Here is a 14480-nt window from a genome sequence, read left to right as displayed (position 1 = left end):
TACTAATTTGCATCAAATTGGACAACTCCCTCTGACAACATCATTGTAGCTCCTACAAGAACTATCATAAGACAGGGCACAGTGTCCTTTGTCCCATTTGTGTAAAATATTTGAGAGCATATATATATTTTGTTTGTTTGTTTTTAAAGGGATATATATAGTAAGCAATGTATGTTTTAGGGGAGAAGAACAAGCTAGTGGAGAGGAGATGGGAGAGTCTCTTTGTGATTTGAATGCTTTACAAACTCATGCATTTTCTAATTTAAGAAATAACGAACAAAATTGCTTTCAAGAGGTTGAGTTTTAATGCTGAACTTTTGGATTTTGTCTGAAGGAACTATAAGTAATTGTCTCTTGAGGTTGCTGTTGCATTTATTCTGAAAGTATTGTTCTCTTAGTTCATTTATTGTTGCTGTAACAGAATACCTTAGACAGGGTAGTTTATAAAGAAAAGGTATTTATTTGGCTCATAATTCTGGTGGCTGGAAAGTTCAAGATTGGGCATCGGCGTCTGATGAGGGCCTCAGGCTGCTTCAGCTAAGTGGCGGAAAGCAAAAGGGGAGCCAGTGCAGGGGTTTGTTGGTGGGTAGGTTCCAGGCTCTTTTTGACTGCCAGTTCTTCTGGGAACTAATAGAGTGAAAATCCACTCACCCCCAAAGGAGGGCATTAATTTATTCATAAGGGATCTGACGTCATGACCCAAACACCACCCACGAGGCCCCACCTACCAATATTGCCACATTGGGGAACAAATTTCACTGAACAAGATGGTCACTGAGTGAACATACTGTGTCATTCAGTCTCCAGAATAGTGTTCTATAGAAGAAACCGCTCTTAAAGTTTGATGCCAGAATAACACTTTTATTGAGGTTCTCTTTTGTCTCTATTTGAAGCTATGTGCCAGTTTTTCTTTCTCAATATAGTGTCGAAAGCTTTGAGCAAGGTTTTATATATAATCACATATTATGTATACTTTCATCATATTTGCTTTTCTCTTTTATCACTTTACTAAACTTTATTTTTAGTGTATGTGAACTTCTGTTAAGCCACTTCAAAACCAATAGCAAATAATTGTTCCTTGATCTTTTTTCTAATGTTGTTAGTTTTCCAATGTTGTTAAATTGTAGGAAATAGAAGGGAAATGGAGGGGGAAATACAGAAAATGTATAATTTCACTTGGCTCTAACACTACACTACTGGTGCTATATTAGTAATGTGGACCTTGAGGTATAGGTTGTGGCAGTGGCAGTTACTCGAATTGGGACAGCTGTACCACATAGATGACCATTGCATTTCATAACATTGTGTGAGAGAGAGTTCGGACCACATTTCTCCTCTGTTTTGCTATATTTTCTCAAAGTATAACTTCTACTTCTAGTTATCTTTGTATTCTAACCATAGACACACATCTAAGGCCATTGAATGAGTGAGTTAGTCACAGGTTTCTATCAGGAAGCTCTTGGATAAACATAAATTGTGGTTAAGTTTATAGATGTACCCATGTTCTTTGTTCTTTTTCCAATTAAAAGAGAAATGATTTAAATAATTGAAATGGGTAAACAACAAGGAACTACAAAAACATCTATTTCTTAATTAACGGTCATTTTCAGTAGCCTTTATCTTACTGTAATTTGTTGATAAGGTTTTAGATTCCCCCTTTCCTCTGTCTGCCTTTCCCAAAAGTACACCCCACACGAACTTTTGACTACTTATTCTTGAATAAATGTAATCTCTTAATATTGACTGACTGGAATTAGTTTGAAGAGATAAAATTTTTATTATTTTGAGTCTTTTTTGTGGAGAACTGCAGAATACATTGATTTAGTTCGTCACATTTAAGGTGTAGTAGTGTGGTATTGCAATACATCTTCTTCTTCTTTTTTTTTTTTTTCTTTTTTTTATTTTATTATACTTTAAGTTTTAGGGTACATGTGCACATTGTGCAGGTTAGTTACATATGTATACATGTGCCATGCTGGTGTTTTTTTTTTTGTTTGTTTGTTTTGAGACAGAGTCTCGCTTTGTTGCCCAGGCTGGAGTGCAATAGCGTGATCTCCACTCACTGCAACCCCCGCCTCCCGGGTTCAAGTGATTCTCCTGCCTCAGCCTTCCAAGTAGTTGGGATTACAGGCGCCTACCACCATGCCTGGCTAATTTTTGTATTTTTAGTAGAGACAGGGTTTGCCATGTTGGTCAGGCTGTTCTCGAACTCCTGACCTCCGGTTATCTGCCCACCTTGGCCTACCAAAGTGCTGGGATTACAGGCATGAGCCACCACACCCGACCTACAGTATGACATTTTAAAGTGTTTCTTTTTAGTAAAAGATTGATCCTCAAACTGGGTTTTACAAATGTAGCAGGTAAGGGGTAGTGACTGTCAAATGTTCAAAGTTGTGTTTTGTTTTGGTTTGGTTTGGTTTTGCTTTCAAAGGGCACACAAACCAGTCCGATTTGAAAAACACAACTTTACAATAAATGAAGGAAACCTGTTCTCTATGAATATCCCAATTGTAACGATTAGGTCTCACCACAGGACAAGTTGCTACCACAAATTAGTCACATGTGAACAGCAAACTGTCTTTACGAACATAAAGAGGCATTCTAAGTTGTAGCAGACGCCTGCTCTACGAGACATTAATGGAGTAAAATCCTGGAGTATTACAGATAAGCAGTTAGAGTGATGAACAAGGGCTTTATGGTTTGTATAAACAGAAATATAAACAATTTTGTATTTTTCTCAATTATATGTAATTAGTTAAGGTTTCAGGGTAACAAAGTATTGTGTCCCTTTTTTTACAAGCTTATGCTAATGAGGCTAGGCTTCAGTATGTATATTCTGAGATTGATGAAAAATGTCTTAACACAAAGAACGGCAAAGAGAATGAACTGCAAAAAGAATTGTGTTTCAGATGTAAACACACATAGTCTAGAAAGTGTTTTTTTACATGTTCAATTTTGAATAGGAGAACGTCTTTCCCCAATTCCCAGCATTTCCTGCTCTGTTCCTTCAAAAGCTTTAGAATTTCTTCTTGAATTATCCTTTTTTTTTGTAAATGTCAATTTGAAATTTTAGCTAAAAATAGTATCATTTATTTTTCCTAATATGAAAATACCGAGATACATTTCAGGTGACACTCTTTGTGCTTTAACTTTATTATATTATACTTTTCAAAAAACAATATGCTGTGAGAATACTTTTGTACTTGAATACATTTTTATTTTGTAATTGAAAGCCACCATCCTTGACATAAATATAACTTGATATTTGAGACTATGCTTTATGTGTGTGAGCGTGCATTCGTGCATGTGAATTGACGGGAGAGAAGGGAACATAAAAAATGTTGAAGAGGAAGTGGGTGGAACTAACTGATTTGTTGTAGAGTCCCAAGGGGCAGGTATAATCTGCAAGCTGTCAGATTCCATTATGGGGACTGTTGCCATCAATCAGAACTGACATTTGTATATCAGAGGTTAGTATAACTAATTATATGTATGTTTATGGAATGTAAACCATGTGGCATTTTAGATTTAATCTTTAAATTAAAACATTCGTATAATTTATAAGCTTATCGGTTGACTGAGTATGTGATTATGTATTTTAGAAAGAAAGACAGTATTTCTTAAATCTTGCAAGCTGTTGCCTGGTCTACACCTATAGTGTTAGAATGTGATTTGTAACAATTCCAGGCTATTTTCACCACAGAAGATGTACTAGGCAAGCATTCTTGAAGGTTGCTCTTTAGCTTAGTTAATAGATTCCTAACATTTTTCAACTAAATGTACCATATTTTATCAATTGTAAGATACATTTTGAAAATATACTTGGTAGTGGCATTTGTTTTGTTTTGTTTTGTTTTGTTTTCAGAGATGGAGTCTTGCCCTGTCTCCCAGGCTGGAGTGCAGTGGCATGATCACAGCTCAGCGCAGCCTGGAACTCCTGGGCTCAAGCAATCCTCCCACTTCAGCCCCCTGTAAGACTACAGGCGTGTGCAACCACATCCAGTTAATTTTTTTTTTTCTGGAGGCGAGGTCTCACCATACTGCACAGGCTGGTGTCAAACTCCTGACCTCAAGTCATCTTCCCACTTTGGCCTCCCAAAGTGCTGGGATTACAGGTGTGAGCCACTGCACACAGCCCAGTGGTATTTTTTCACCTTCTTAGTGACAATAAAATATGGTATAGCTGGAATCAATGGCTCCTGAGATTTGATGATATATAATATACTATTGGATTTTAGTGGCTATGTTTTGATATTTTATCATTCTGGTTTTAAAAAAGTCACATATGTGATTACACAGTTTGCTCCCGGTTTTCTACAGTCTAAGTACTAAAAATTTCAAAATCAATTTTAAATGTTATAAAGACAAGAAAGTATACTTTTATCTTTAAAATTTGTGTATTCCTTTTGATTCAAAACTTTAAATCTACTTTTTAGCCATATGCTTCAAAGTAACAAAATGTTCCAATAGTCAAAATGATAAATTATTTAAAATTCAATATGATATCAATATGACTTGTATAACTTCCCATCAGATATAACAAGATGAGTTAAACATACAGCAGGCTACTTTTATGCATCACATACATTTTTGTGTCTTAAGCCAGATATATATTCTCAATAGTAAAAAATAAAACCTTAGGACTCCATTTTATGTATAATGAAACAATTAAAATTGGAAGGTTTTAAGGATTGAGGTGCATCGTTACCTAGCTAGTTGTTCTTCACTAAAGAAAAACTGAAGCATAGCTTCCAATACACATTTGCTTTGTCAGATCTTTGTTCGAGATCTTCTTCTAGAAGTTTGTTCAAGAAGTTGAAATCTTTCCATAAAATGCCTTCTCTGTTCACACACACATTCTCTCTGCCTTCTTTCTCTGTTCACACACATATTCTCTCTCCCTCCTTATCTCTTTCTCTTCCTCTTAATTTCTCTAGTCCTCTCCCTCTCTTATTTACCCCCTCACACTAGCTCCTTCATTCTAAAATAATGGCTATTTTGATTTTGATTTACTTTTTGCTCTTGTTGTTAAAGTACCAGTCTTTCAGTGAGATTGTTCAGACATCCATAGTTGTATTATCAGCCTTCCCTGATTTGTCTTAGTCATAAATATATCATGGGCAAACTTTGTCAAAAGTTTCAGTATATACAGAAAACTATGTATATACTGTGTCTAGTGCTTTCTCTTCGCTGCCTTCTTGTTGACTTTATCTGATGTGAAAATGAGGTTGAATTGGCATGACTTTTTCTGATGTATTCATGCTATCACCAAGTGCGCTTTCTTCCCTAAATGCTAACATATGCCCCCGTAAACATGGAATATGAGATTAATCATAGGCCATCCGCAGCTCTGGATGCTTTCATTTTTGGGAAGAGACTCCTTGGCAAAGGAGAAAGTGGGAAAGGAGAAGGTAAAAAGTGATTATACTTAATATTATGAATTTTTTTCCATGCTGTTGCACATAGTTTAATAGTTTATTTATTTTTATTGTATAGCATGTATTTTATCCCACTGTATAAATATATTACTTATTATTTATCCATGTTATTGTTGATGGACATTTGGTTTGTTTTTGATTTTGGAGTATTATAAATTATACAGCAATAAAAATTCTTATACACGTCTTTGGGTGCACATATATGTGTGTTTCTGTTGGGTATATAGTATATTAGGAAATGGAATTGCTGGGTCACAACGCATGCATATTTCAGCTTTACTAGATGTTACCAGGCAGTTTTTCAAAGTGGTTGTATAAGTTTATATTCCACCGTTACTTTAGGAGAGTTCTAGTTGCTCTACATCCTCTGTAAACATATCCTCTGTTATTTTCTATCATTCATTCTAACTTTTATGGTAGTTGTATAGTGATGTCACTTCTCTCTGTCTATCTGTCTCTCACTCTCTCTTTATCATTCCCCCCTTCTTTTTTGTGTTTTTTTATTAAATATGAAAAAATATATATTCATTATTTTCAATTAATTGTTTGGCTCATGTGTTAACTGCATATTAAGCACTATAGCATAATTATATACTATAGTTACATTTATATGTGCACCTTAATGTTTATTCCCAAGCTTACATATTGCATTTGTTATGTCTACTTAGACAATTTGATTGTTACTTTTGACACATAGAGAATAATGTTATATTTGCAGATGTTTATCTTTAGGGAAGAAAAAGTTATTTTTAGACTTTCTTTGACTTACAGTCAAATAGAAGAGATACACTGTGTTTTGGCAAATGTGTAAGCCACACTCTTAAGCAGGTATAGAAAATTTTTTTCTCCTTAGAATGATCCCTACTGCCACTTTTCTGTCTGGCCCCCCTCCCCCTCCAAACCACTATTTTGATTTATTTCTCTTCATTCTGGCTCAGTTCTTTGTGAAGCCACGTTAATAACATTAATCATTTTTAATCTTTGTCTCCAATAACTATTTGTAGAGTAAAAATATGAATAAAACATATTTAGACCCTTTTTTGTTGTTGTTGTTGTTGTTGTTACAAACCCAGAACAGAAAGTTCAGATCCATAGCTCCATAGCTCTGGGATCTAACACTGGAGCTGGTCATCTGCCTGTAATTGCTGCCTGGCTGATACAGTAAAAGTTCCTTCTTGAATCTTTGCATTTTCTGTTTCTCAAGGAGCATTAGATTAATTCAATCTAGTAATTTGTAGGGGAAAAAAGAACCAAATGTAAAATGCACAAACTCATTCCTCTCGGAGGCTTTATTACACGAGAGATTTTATGATCTCTCTCATAATTCTTTAGTTCAAAATTCAAAAAATTCCTTTTGGGACAAGTCTGTGAATACGCGGATTTGGGCGTGACGTTCTTCATTCAGTGAAGTACTACCTCTGGTATGTTTGATATAGGGCTTGTTGTAGTATTCAATTAGTAGATGATGCAAATCATTAAAAGTTTAGATTAAAATTTTTACTGTGTTTTTCTCTTCTCTTCCCCTCCTCAAGGAGGAATACACTTTACCTAGGATAAACAATAATGGAGTAGTCATTAAACAATTGTAGAAAACTAAATAGTGTAATTTTACTATATACAGCTGTAAGGAAAGTTTTTAATAATAACGTTTAAGATGAGTTGGTTCTGGCAAGTCTTAGGTCCTTTGGTTTTGCTGTCAAATTAATGAGCATTTAAAAATTAAATACACCAAATGTTTGGCATAATCGTGGTTTATAAGCATCTCAACTATGCCATTTTCCCAGTGGACAGGCTAAAGTTGGAACAGTTTAGAATACTGATTTTTATACTGCCAAGGGATTAAGTACATGTACTGAGAGAAATTTAAGTTGACAGTAAAAGTATTGACAGTTAACCCAGGCCCTAATGCAAGAGCAGATGGAAATGTCTTGCATGAGTTCCAAATCATTAAGCAAATGTGACACTTTATTTTCTAGCCATTTTAGTTCAGGGAACTGAAGTAGTAAAATAGTATTATAAATGAAGCCACTTCTTACTGTGCTGAAATTAAAGCATAGAAAACAAAATACTAGAAAGGATTTTAAGATTTGGTGGTACAGGTTGAGCATCTCTAATTTGAAAATCTGAAATCCAAAATGCTTCAGAATCTAGAACTTTCTGAGTGCTGACATGATGCTCCAAGAAAATACTCATTGGAGCATTTGGATTTTGGATTTTCAAATTAGGGATGCTTTCTGATATCTGAAAATTTTGATTTTATAATTTGTTACCACATTTTTTCTCTGCAAATTAATAAGAAAGGGCTGGCATACTGTTCTAAGTTGGTGGTGAGGTAGATGGCCACGTTTGTATTTATTATTGTAATTTAATAATCTATTTTGTACCTCTCCTAATATTTACTAATAACAAGCTAGTTTTATATTTTAATGTGCCATTAATTTAAAATTTAGGAGAATTATGGTGTCTTTTTGTTTTACAACATATGGGCATGTTTTTCAATGAAAAGCATTGTTAGTAAGTGATCTCTGGGTATATTTATGATACTATATCTTGGGTTATTTTTAATCTGTCATCCAAAGTAGATTATCGGTAGAGTGAATTGTTGATTTTTCTTTCTTTCCTTTTAATGCTTTCATCATTTTTTAGTCCCTTTTCAAATAAAGACCATTATCAATATATGCTACTTTAAAAAATAGTGTTCTTACTGTTTTTTTTTTTTACATTGTAAGATACTTTTTTAAAAAATGTGTGTATTTTGTACACTTTGCCCTACAATTCACTGGCAAATTACCTTCAGTAAGCTTAAACTGCCTAGTATCACAGCTTAAAAAGAGTTCTTCTTGAAATGACTATTGTCTATAGTAAATTAGATGTAATTCTAGGCTATTCTAAACACTTTTTATTTGATTTATATAGAGGTGGCCAAAATATTTCTTTCTGAGTATCACAGTTCAATGTTAAATAACCTATGTAACTTTCCCCTTTTAAAATGTGTCTTCTCTTATAGATGCTTGTGACCACACCAGAAAAATGGGATGTAGTGACAAGAAAGAGTGTTGGGGATGTAGCTCTTTCCCAGATTGTAAAGCTCCTTATTCTTGATGAAGTTCATTTGCTGCATGAAGATAGAGGACCAGTATTAGAAAGCATAGTTGCCCGTACTTTACGGCAGGTAAGAGGAAGTTATGTATAAGCTTATTTTGAAGGGATAAATATGTTTTTCAACTTAAAATGTAGCATTTTCACTGTAGACCTGTGTTACAAAGCTAAATCTAATATTGACATAATCTTAATATTTTTAAAAGGGGGAATGTACCTGTTGTCCCTAGTTTTAGACCTCACTGGCTATTCATAAATAGCCCAAACCAAAATTGGTAAATTCCTAATGCCAAGAGTCTTAAGATATTTTCTGTTAACCATTCTTTTCATTAAATGAAAAGACAGGATATCTTAGAATATTCATGAGTTTTTAACTGATGTTTTCTGGTAGATTGTACATATATAGAAAATAGATGAACACTTATTTTTTGACCTAATCAAGAACTCTAGTTTCTTGATTCCTCATTTATTGTCTTTTATTCATATTCTCTTGCCTTTATTTTCTTCTGAAATAGCTAAGATTCCATGACTAATCACTTATCTTCTTAATAACTTTAACTTACTTATCCCCTGAGCACCTGACAAAATTACAACAGTGAATCAATTGAGCCATGTCTGTACTTCCAGCCAGATTGCCGATTACTAGTAGGAAAGATTGCTAGAGATGCTGACTAGTATCAGTAGACGTTCATAGACTGTGATTTAGAGTAGACATTCCTAGACTACATTCACATGGATCCTTGGGATTACCCTGTAACTTCTAAGCAGCTTTTCTTCTGTGTCCCTAATGTGACCCTTTTCAAGCTTCACCAGTTTCCTTTCTCAGTCTTCATCACCCTGTCATGCCGTATTCTTATACAATAGTATTTTGTACTGAAATGGAAATAGAGTCCCTCGTGCTTGAACTCTCTCAATTTCCATTCCTTTTCCCTCCTCTCCCTAACCAGGAAAATGCCCAGCCCTTCCCACCGCAAGCATACCCTTCATTCCACCCCTTACTCGTTTCTCAGAGGTCCTTTCTCCCCTTGCCTTAGACCCCATTTCTTTCACTCTGTAAGTTACCCCTTTTCTTTCTCCTATGTCTTTAAGTTCTCTCTCAGTGGGCACTGTCTTTTTGACTTAAAAGGATTGCAAAGTCCCTTCTGTCTTTACCAAAAAATTTCCTTAAACCTATCCCTCACCACCACCTAGTGTCTGGAAATATTAATCTCAATTCAATTTCCCTTTTGACTAAACCACTGCAGTCTGGTCATTGCTCAAACATAAGTAATAAAATGTTTTTACCAAGATCACCAGTTACCAGCTCTCAAACCTGTTTTTTTTTTAACTTTTGATTCTACTCATTTTTGATGCTTAATACTACTCATTGTTTCCTCAGTCTTGAAACTCTTTGCTCTTTGACTCTGTGATCCCACCCTGTCCTGGTTACTTTCACTTGTGTATTTTTTTTTGTTTTTTTTTGTTTTTTTGTAGCTACTCTTTCTCAGCCTTCCTTGCTTCTTCCCTGTTCTCAATCTGGTAATGTTTATTGTTTATGTTCTCTAAGACTCTGTCACTTGCCATCTTCTCTCTTTATTCTAAATATTTACTGGGGAAAAACACTTCTATGCCCATCTTACCTAAATTATGTATATATAATATGTATATGATGTGTATGCATGTGTGTGTGTGTGTATATATATATATTATATATATGTGTGTGATATATATATATATATATATATATATATATATATATATATAAAAAATTCCCTACTGACTTCTGGCCATATCCAAACCCAGTTGTATATTTCTACTCTGATATCCCATAGACATCTTTTGCCCATAAACATGTCAGAACTCTTGTCATCTTCCCTATATACCTAGATATGGTATCATAATCTACTTGATTCCGAAGCCAAAACCCTGGGAGTCATAGTCAGGCTTTCCCTCTTCCTTAATACTTTCTTCCATCCCAATATCTAATTAGATATCAATTCTTTATATTTTTTTCTAAATACCTCCGATTCAGATTCAAGTGTGGAAATGTAAAGAAGTAGGTACAATAAGTGACATAATGTATTTTTTAAAAGTTCGAAAGTGTTTGTTTTTCATTTTGTAAATTCACCATAAAATTCTAGATGGATTAATGATTTAATTGTTTCAAACAAAGCTCTCAGTTCAATGAAGAAAACATAGGAGAGTTTTCTTTAAAAAAATAATCTTGTTGTTCTATGCAATATGCAAGCTCAAGAAGTTATAAATGAAACCTATGTCACATTTGGATGCATAAATATTTTAAAATTCTGATCAGTAAGACACACCCCTGAAATTTTAAATGTGAGACCAAATAACAAATTATTTGCAACACATAAAGCAACTTTTTAATATTATTTATATTTAATAGGTTTCTATAACTAAGAAAAATAATCAACTGGAAGGAACATTTTACAGTAGAAAAAATTATTGAGAAATATTTAAAAGATGCTTAAAAAGAATATGAATCAGTATGAGACATTTCTGTTCTATCACATTAACAAAAATAAAAACGAAATGGAATTTGAAAGCATCTAGCAAAATCAACGCTGTGTTTTCACTTCTATATATCCAACTGTGGAAATAATAGCACAAATTTATAAAGATATAGTAATACCAGTATTCATTGAAGCTCTTTGTTTAATACAAAATATTTTAGTAATATCTTGAATATTCAACAATAGAAGAAATTGTTTAATGAATTATAGTATATTTATGCAATGAATTGCTGCTTTGCAGCCTTTAAAAAAAGTGAGAATGAACTGTGTGCTCTTCTTTACATTCGGGGAGCTATACCACAATAATCTATACATTCCACATTTATTTATGTGAACTGGGCTTAAAAGATGTTATATTATTCACTGAAAAAGCAAGCTGTTCTGTATGTGTAGCACAATCCCATTTGTGTAAGAAAAACATGCGCAGTATATTTATGTTTTTATTCATTCATTCATTCAGTTAATGAACATTTATTAAGCACTTACACATGTACCAGCTACATACTTCTAAGTGCTATAGATATAGTGATAAACAAAACAAAGTTCTTGCTTACACTTAGATTTTAGACTGGTGTAGAATTGGGTGCATGTGCATGAAAAGATATGCAACAAGTTGAAGAGTGGTTTCTTTTCTTTCTTTTTCAATTTCAACTATTATTTTAGATACAGGGGTACATGTGCAAGTTTGTTACATGGGTATATTGCATGATGCTGAAGTTTGGATGTCATTCTTCATAGAATTAGAAAAAACTATTCTAAAATTAATATGGAACCAAAAAAAGAGCCCAAATAGCCAAAGCAATCCTAAGCAAGAAGTACAATAAAAGAGACATCACACTACCCACCTTCAAACTATACTATAAAGCTATAGTAACCAAAACAGCATGGTACTGGTACAAAAACAGACACATAGACCAAATGGAACAGAATAGAAAACTCAGAAATAAAGCCACATACCTACAACCATCTGATCTTCAACAAGGCTGACAAAAATAAGCAATGGGGAAAGGACTCCCTCTTCAATAAATAATGCTGAGATAACTGGTTAGCCATATGCAGAAGAATGTAAATGGACCTTTACCTTTCACTATATACAAAAATTAGCTCAAGATGGATTAAAGATTTAAATGTAAGATCTCAAACAATAAAAATCCTACAAGAAAATCTAGGAAACACCATTCTTGACACTGGCCTTGGCAAAGAATTTTTAGCTAAGTCCCCAAAAGCAACGGTAACAAAACCAAAAATTGACAGGTAGGACCTAATTAAACTAAAAAGTGGGAGATAGCAATTGCAACAACAAAAAAAAATTTTGACAAGTAGGACCTAATTAAAAAGTGATTTCTTCAGTAGAAATGAAATTGTAGAAATATTTGGGACTTGTTTACTTTTTACCACATAAATTAAAAATATGTGTATATGCACACACATACAGAAAACACACAGGGTTGAAATTTTCAAAGCTGATTTATAAAACAAGCTTTTAGCTAAAATCCAATTTAAGAGCAATTTTTAAAATCCAGGTAGTTGTCAGACACAGATGAAGTATGACGAAGTCTGAAACTATCATCTCTATTCTCTAGGTCCATTATTCCTACAAGGCATGTGCTCTGGCCCACATGTTATACATGAGGTCTCATAAAAGAAGCATGCAGGGCATGATTTACACAAAGGAGAGCTATTTTGATTATGAAATGTTTTGATTTTATGTCCTGATACTTAACTTACTGATGTTTTTCAAGGAGCCATACTATTACAATCCATACACCACATTTATTTGCAGTGAGCCACCTACAGAGACCATGTCCATCCAGCAAAGATAAGGACTTTCTTCAGCTTTAGAACATTAGAGGCCAAGTAAATATCATTAGTATATTTTCCAAGAGGTCTATCATTCATGATTACAAGGGATTTTACTGTTACAGTACATCTTTCTTTCCTGAGCATCCCCAGTAGAAAAAGAAAACAGATTGTAGTCTTAGTGCTAATCCTTTCTGTATGTATGTACAAAGACACATAGATATAACATTATATATCATAATATTTTTAAGCAGGCATTATAACCTTAGAAAGTTTACAAATAATTTTGTAAATTGTTTATAAATATGTAATTTTTTATTTAAAATATAAATTAATTGTAAATAGTATAGTTTCTATATAAAATCTATAAATGTTATAAACTATATCAAACTATATATTATAGGTTTATTATGTATTATATGCAATATATTATTATATAAATATATAGTGTATCAATATATAAGTGTATATCATATATATTATATATGTATAATAATTTCATCTTCACATTGTCATCTGTATATTGTAATCAAATTCTAATTATATCATTTTGTACAACTTTGCCCATAAACCTTTGCTGACTTGCTGTTTGTTATCTTAAGGAAAATGGTCAAATTGTTTAGCTGGATGTTAAAGACTATTAATATTAAAGCGCTGTCTGTCTAATTTTAACTTCTACATCTTCATCAGCTACCAGAGGTTCCAGCCACACAAAACTATTTGATCTTTTCCCTACTTCCTTTTAAATATCATTGACCCTCTTTCAAAAACGAAACTAATCTAACTTGAGGCAGAATGTGTTGTTGGTTGTGAGATAAGGATTGTAAATGCCAAATTATGTAATGCCTTCTTTTTTTGTAACTCTACCCATCCATCTATGGAAAATTTACTGTTCTTTTGAATCCATCAAATGCCACTTCTATGATGTGTTTCCTAGTTACTGAATCACAATGAATTACACCTTTTCTGTGTTTTCTTTGTACTCCCTTTTTTTACATAGTTTTAACGCTTATGATGATCTTCCTTATAATTTCACAACTTACTATAGTGAATTCTGTCTTCATCTAAATGCCTCACTAGAATTCAGCTTCCTTGACAGATGTGTCTGTGTGAATCTTTTCATATTTTCGAAGTATTAGTACAGTGCTCATAGTTATTTTTATTACAAAACAAAGCTCTTATTTTTATTTGTTCCTTGTGATTACCAAATGTTCCCAGTAGATGGCACATCACATCACACTTCAACATTTGTAACTAATGTAGAGGTGCCTTCCAAAGCTATTGGAAGGCAATGTAGACTTTGTTCAGGTTCTGAACTTACATGATGATATTAGGCACTAAATTCATAATACACTTGGCATGATTGGGAGAAATTTGGAAAAGATAAAAGTCTAAGAAATCTTAAATCTATTTTATTTAACAACATGAACTAATAATTAACCTACTTTTAGTAAGTAGGGAGACTTTATCAGAACTAAATTTTATGTGAAGGAAAACATCATAGAAATATACTGTCTAATCCGAGCTAATGATAGGGAGAAAGCTATAAATTTTTAATTTTTTGTAATTGTCAATAATTAATACTTTTAAGGTAAATAGGTATAGTGTATAGACTTGAAGGTTTGGTTAT

At 33.2% G+C, this 14480-nt stretch overlaps 1 protein-coding gene across 3 annotated transcripts in view; it reads left to right on the top strand.

Moving 5' to 3' along the window:
- Positions 1-14480, top strand: part of ASCC3 (activating signal cointegrator 1 complex subunit 3) — a 375365-nt gene that overhangs the window by 147339 nt on the left and 213546 nt on the right. For all 3 annotated transcript variants that reach the window (XM_003824353.6, XM_034962598.3, XM_063605419.1), the window contains one exon: positions 8446-8610. In XM_003824353.6, coding sequence (XP_003824401.4) covers positions 8446-8610 — 165 coding nt within the window. The remainder of the gene's footprint in view (positions 1-8445; positions 8611-14480) is intronic.

Source organism: Pan paniscus, chromosome 5 (genome assembly GCF_029289425.2).
Source record: "Pan paniscus chromosome 5, NHGRI_mPanPan1-v2.0_pri, whole genome shotgun sequence".
Taxonomy (NCBI): Eukaryota; Metazoa; Chordata; class Mammalia; order Primates; family Hominidae; genus Pan; species Pan paniscus.
The sequence above is the reverse complement of the archived record's forward strand: the minus strand, read 5'-3'. Positions and strand labels throughout refer to the sequence as shown.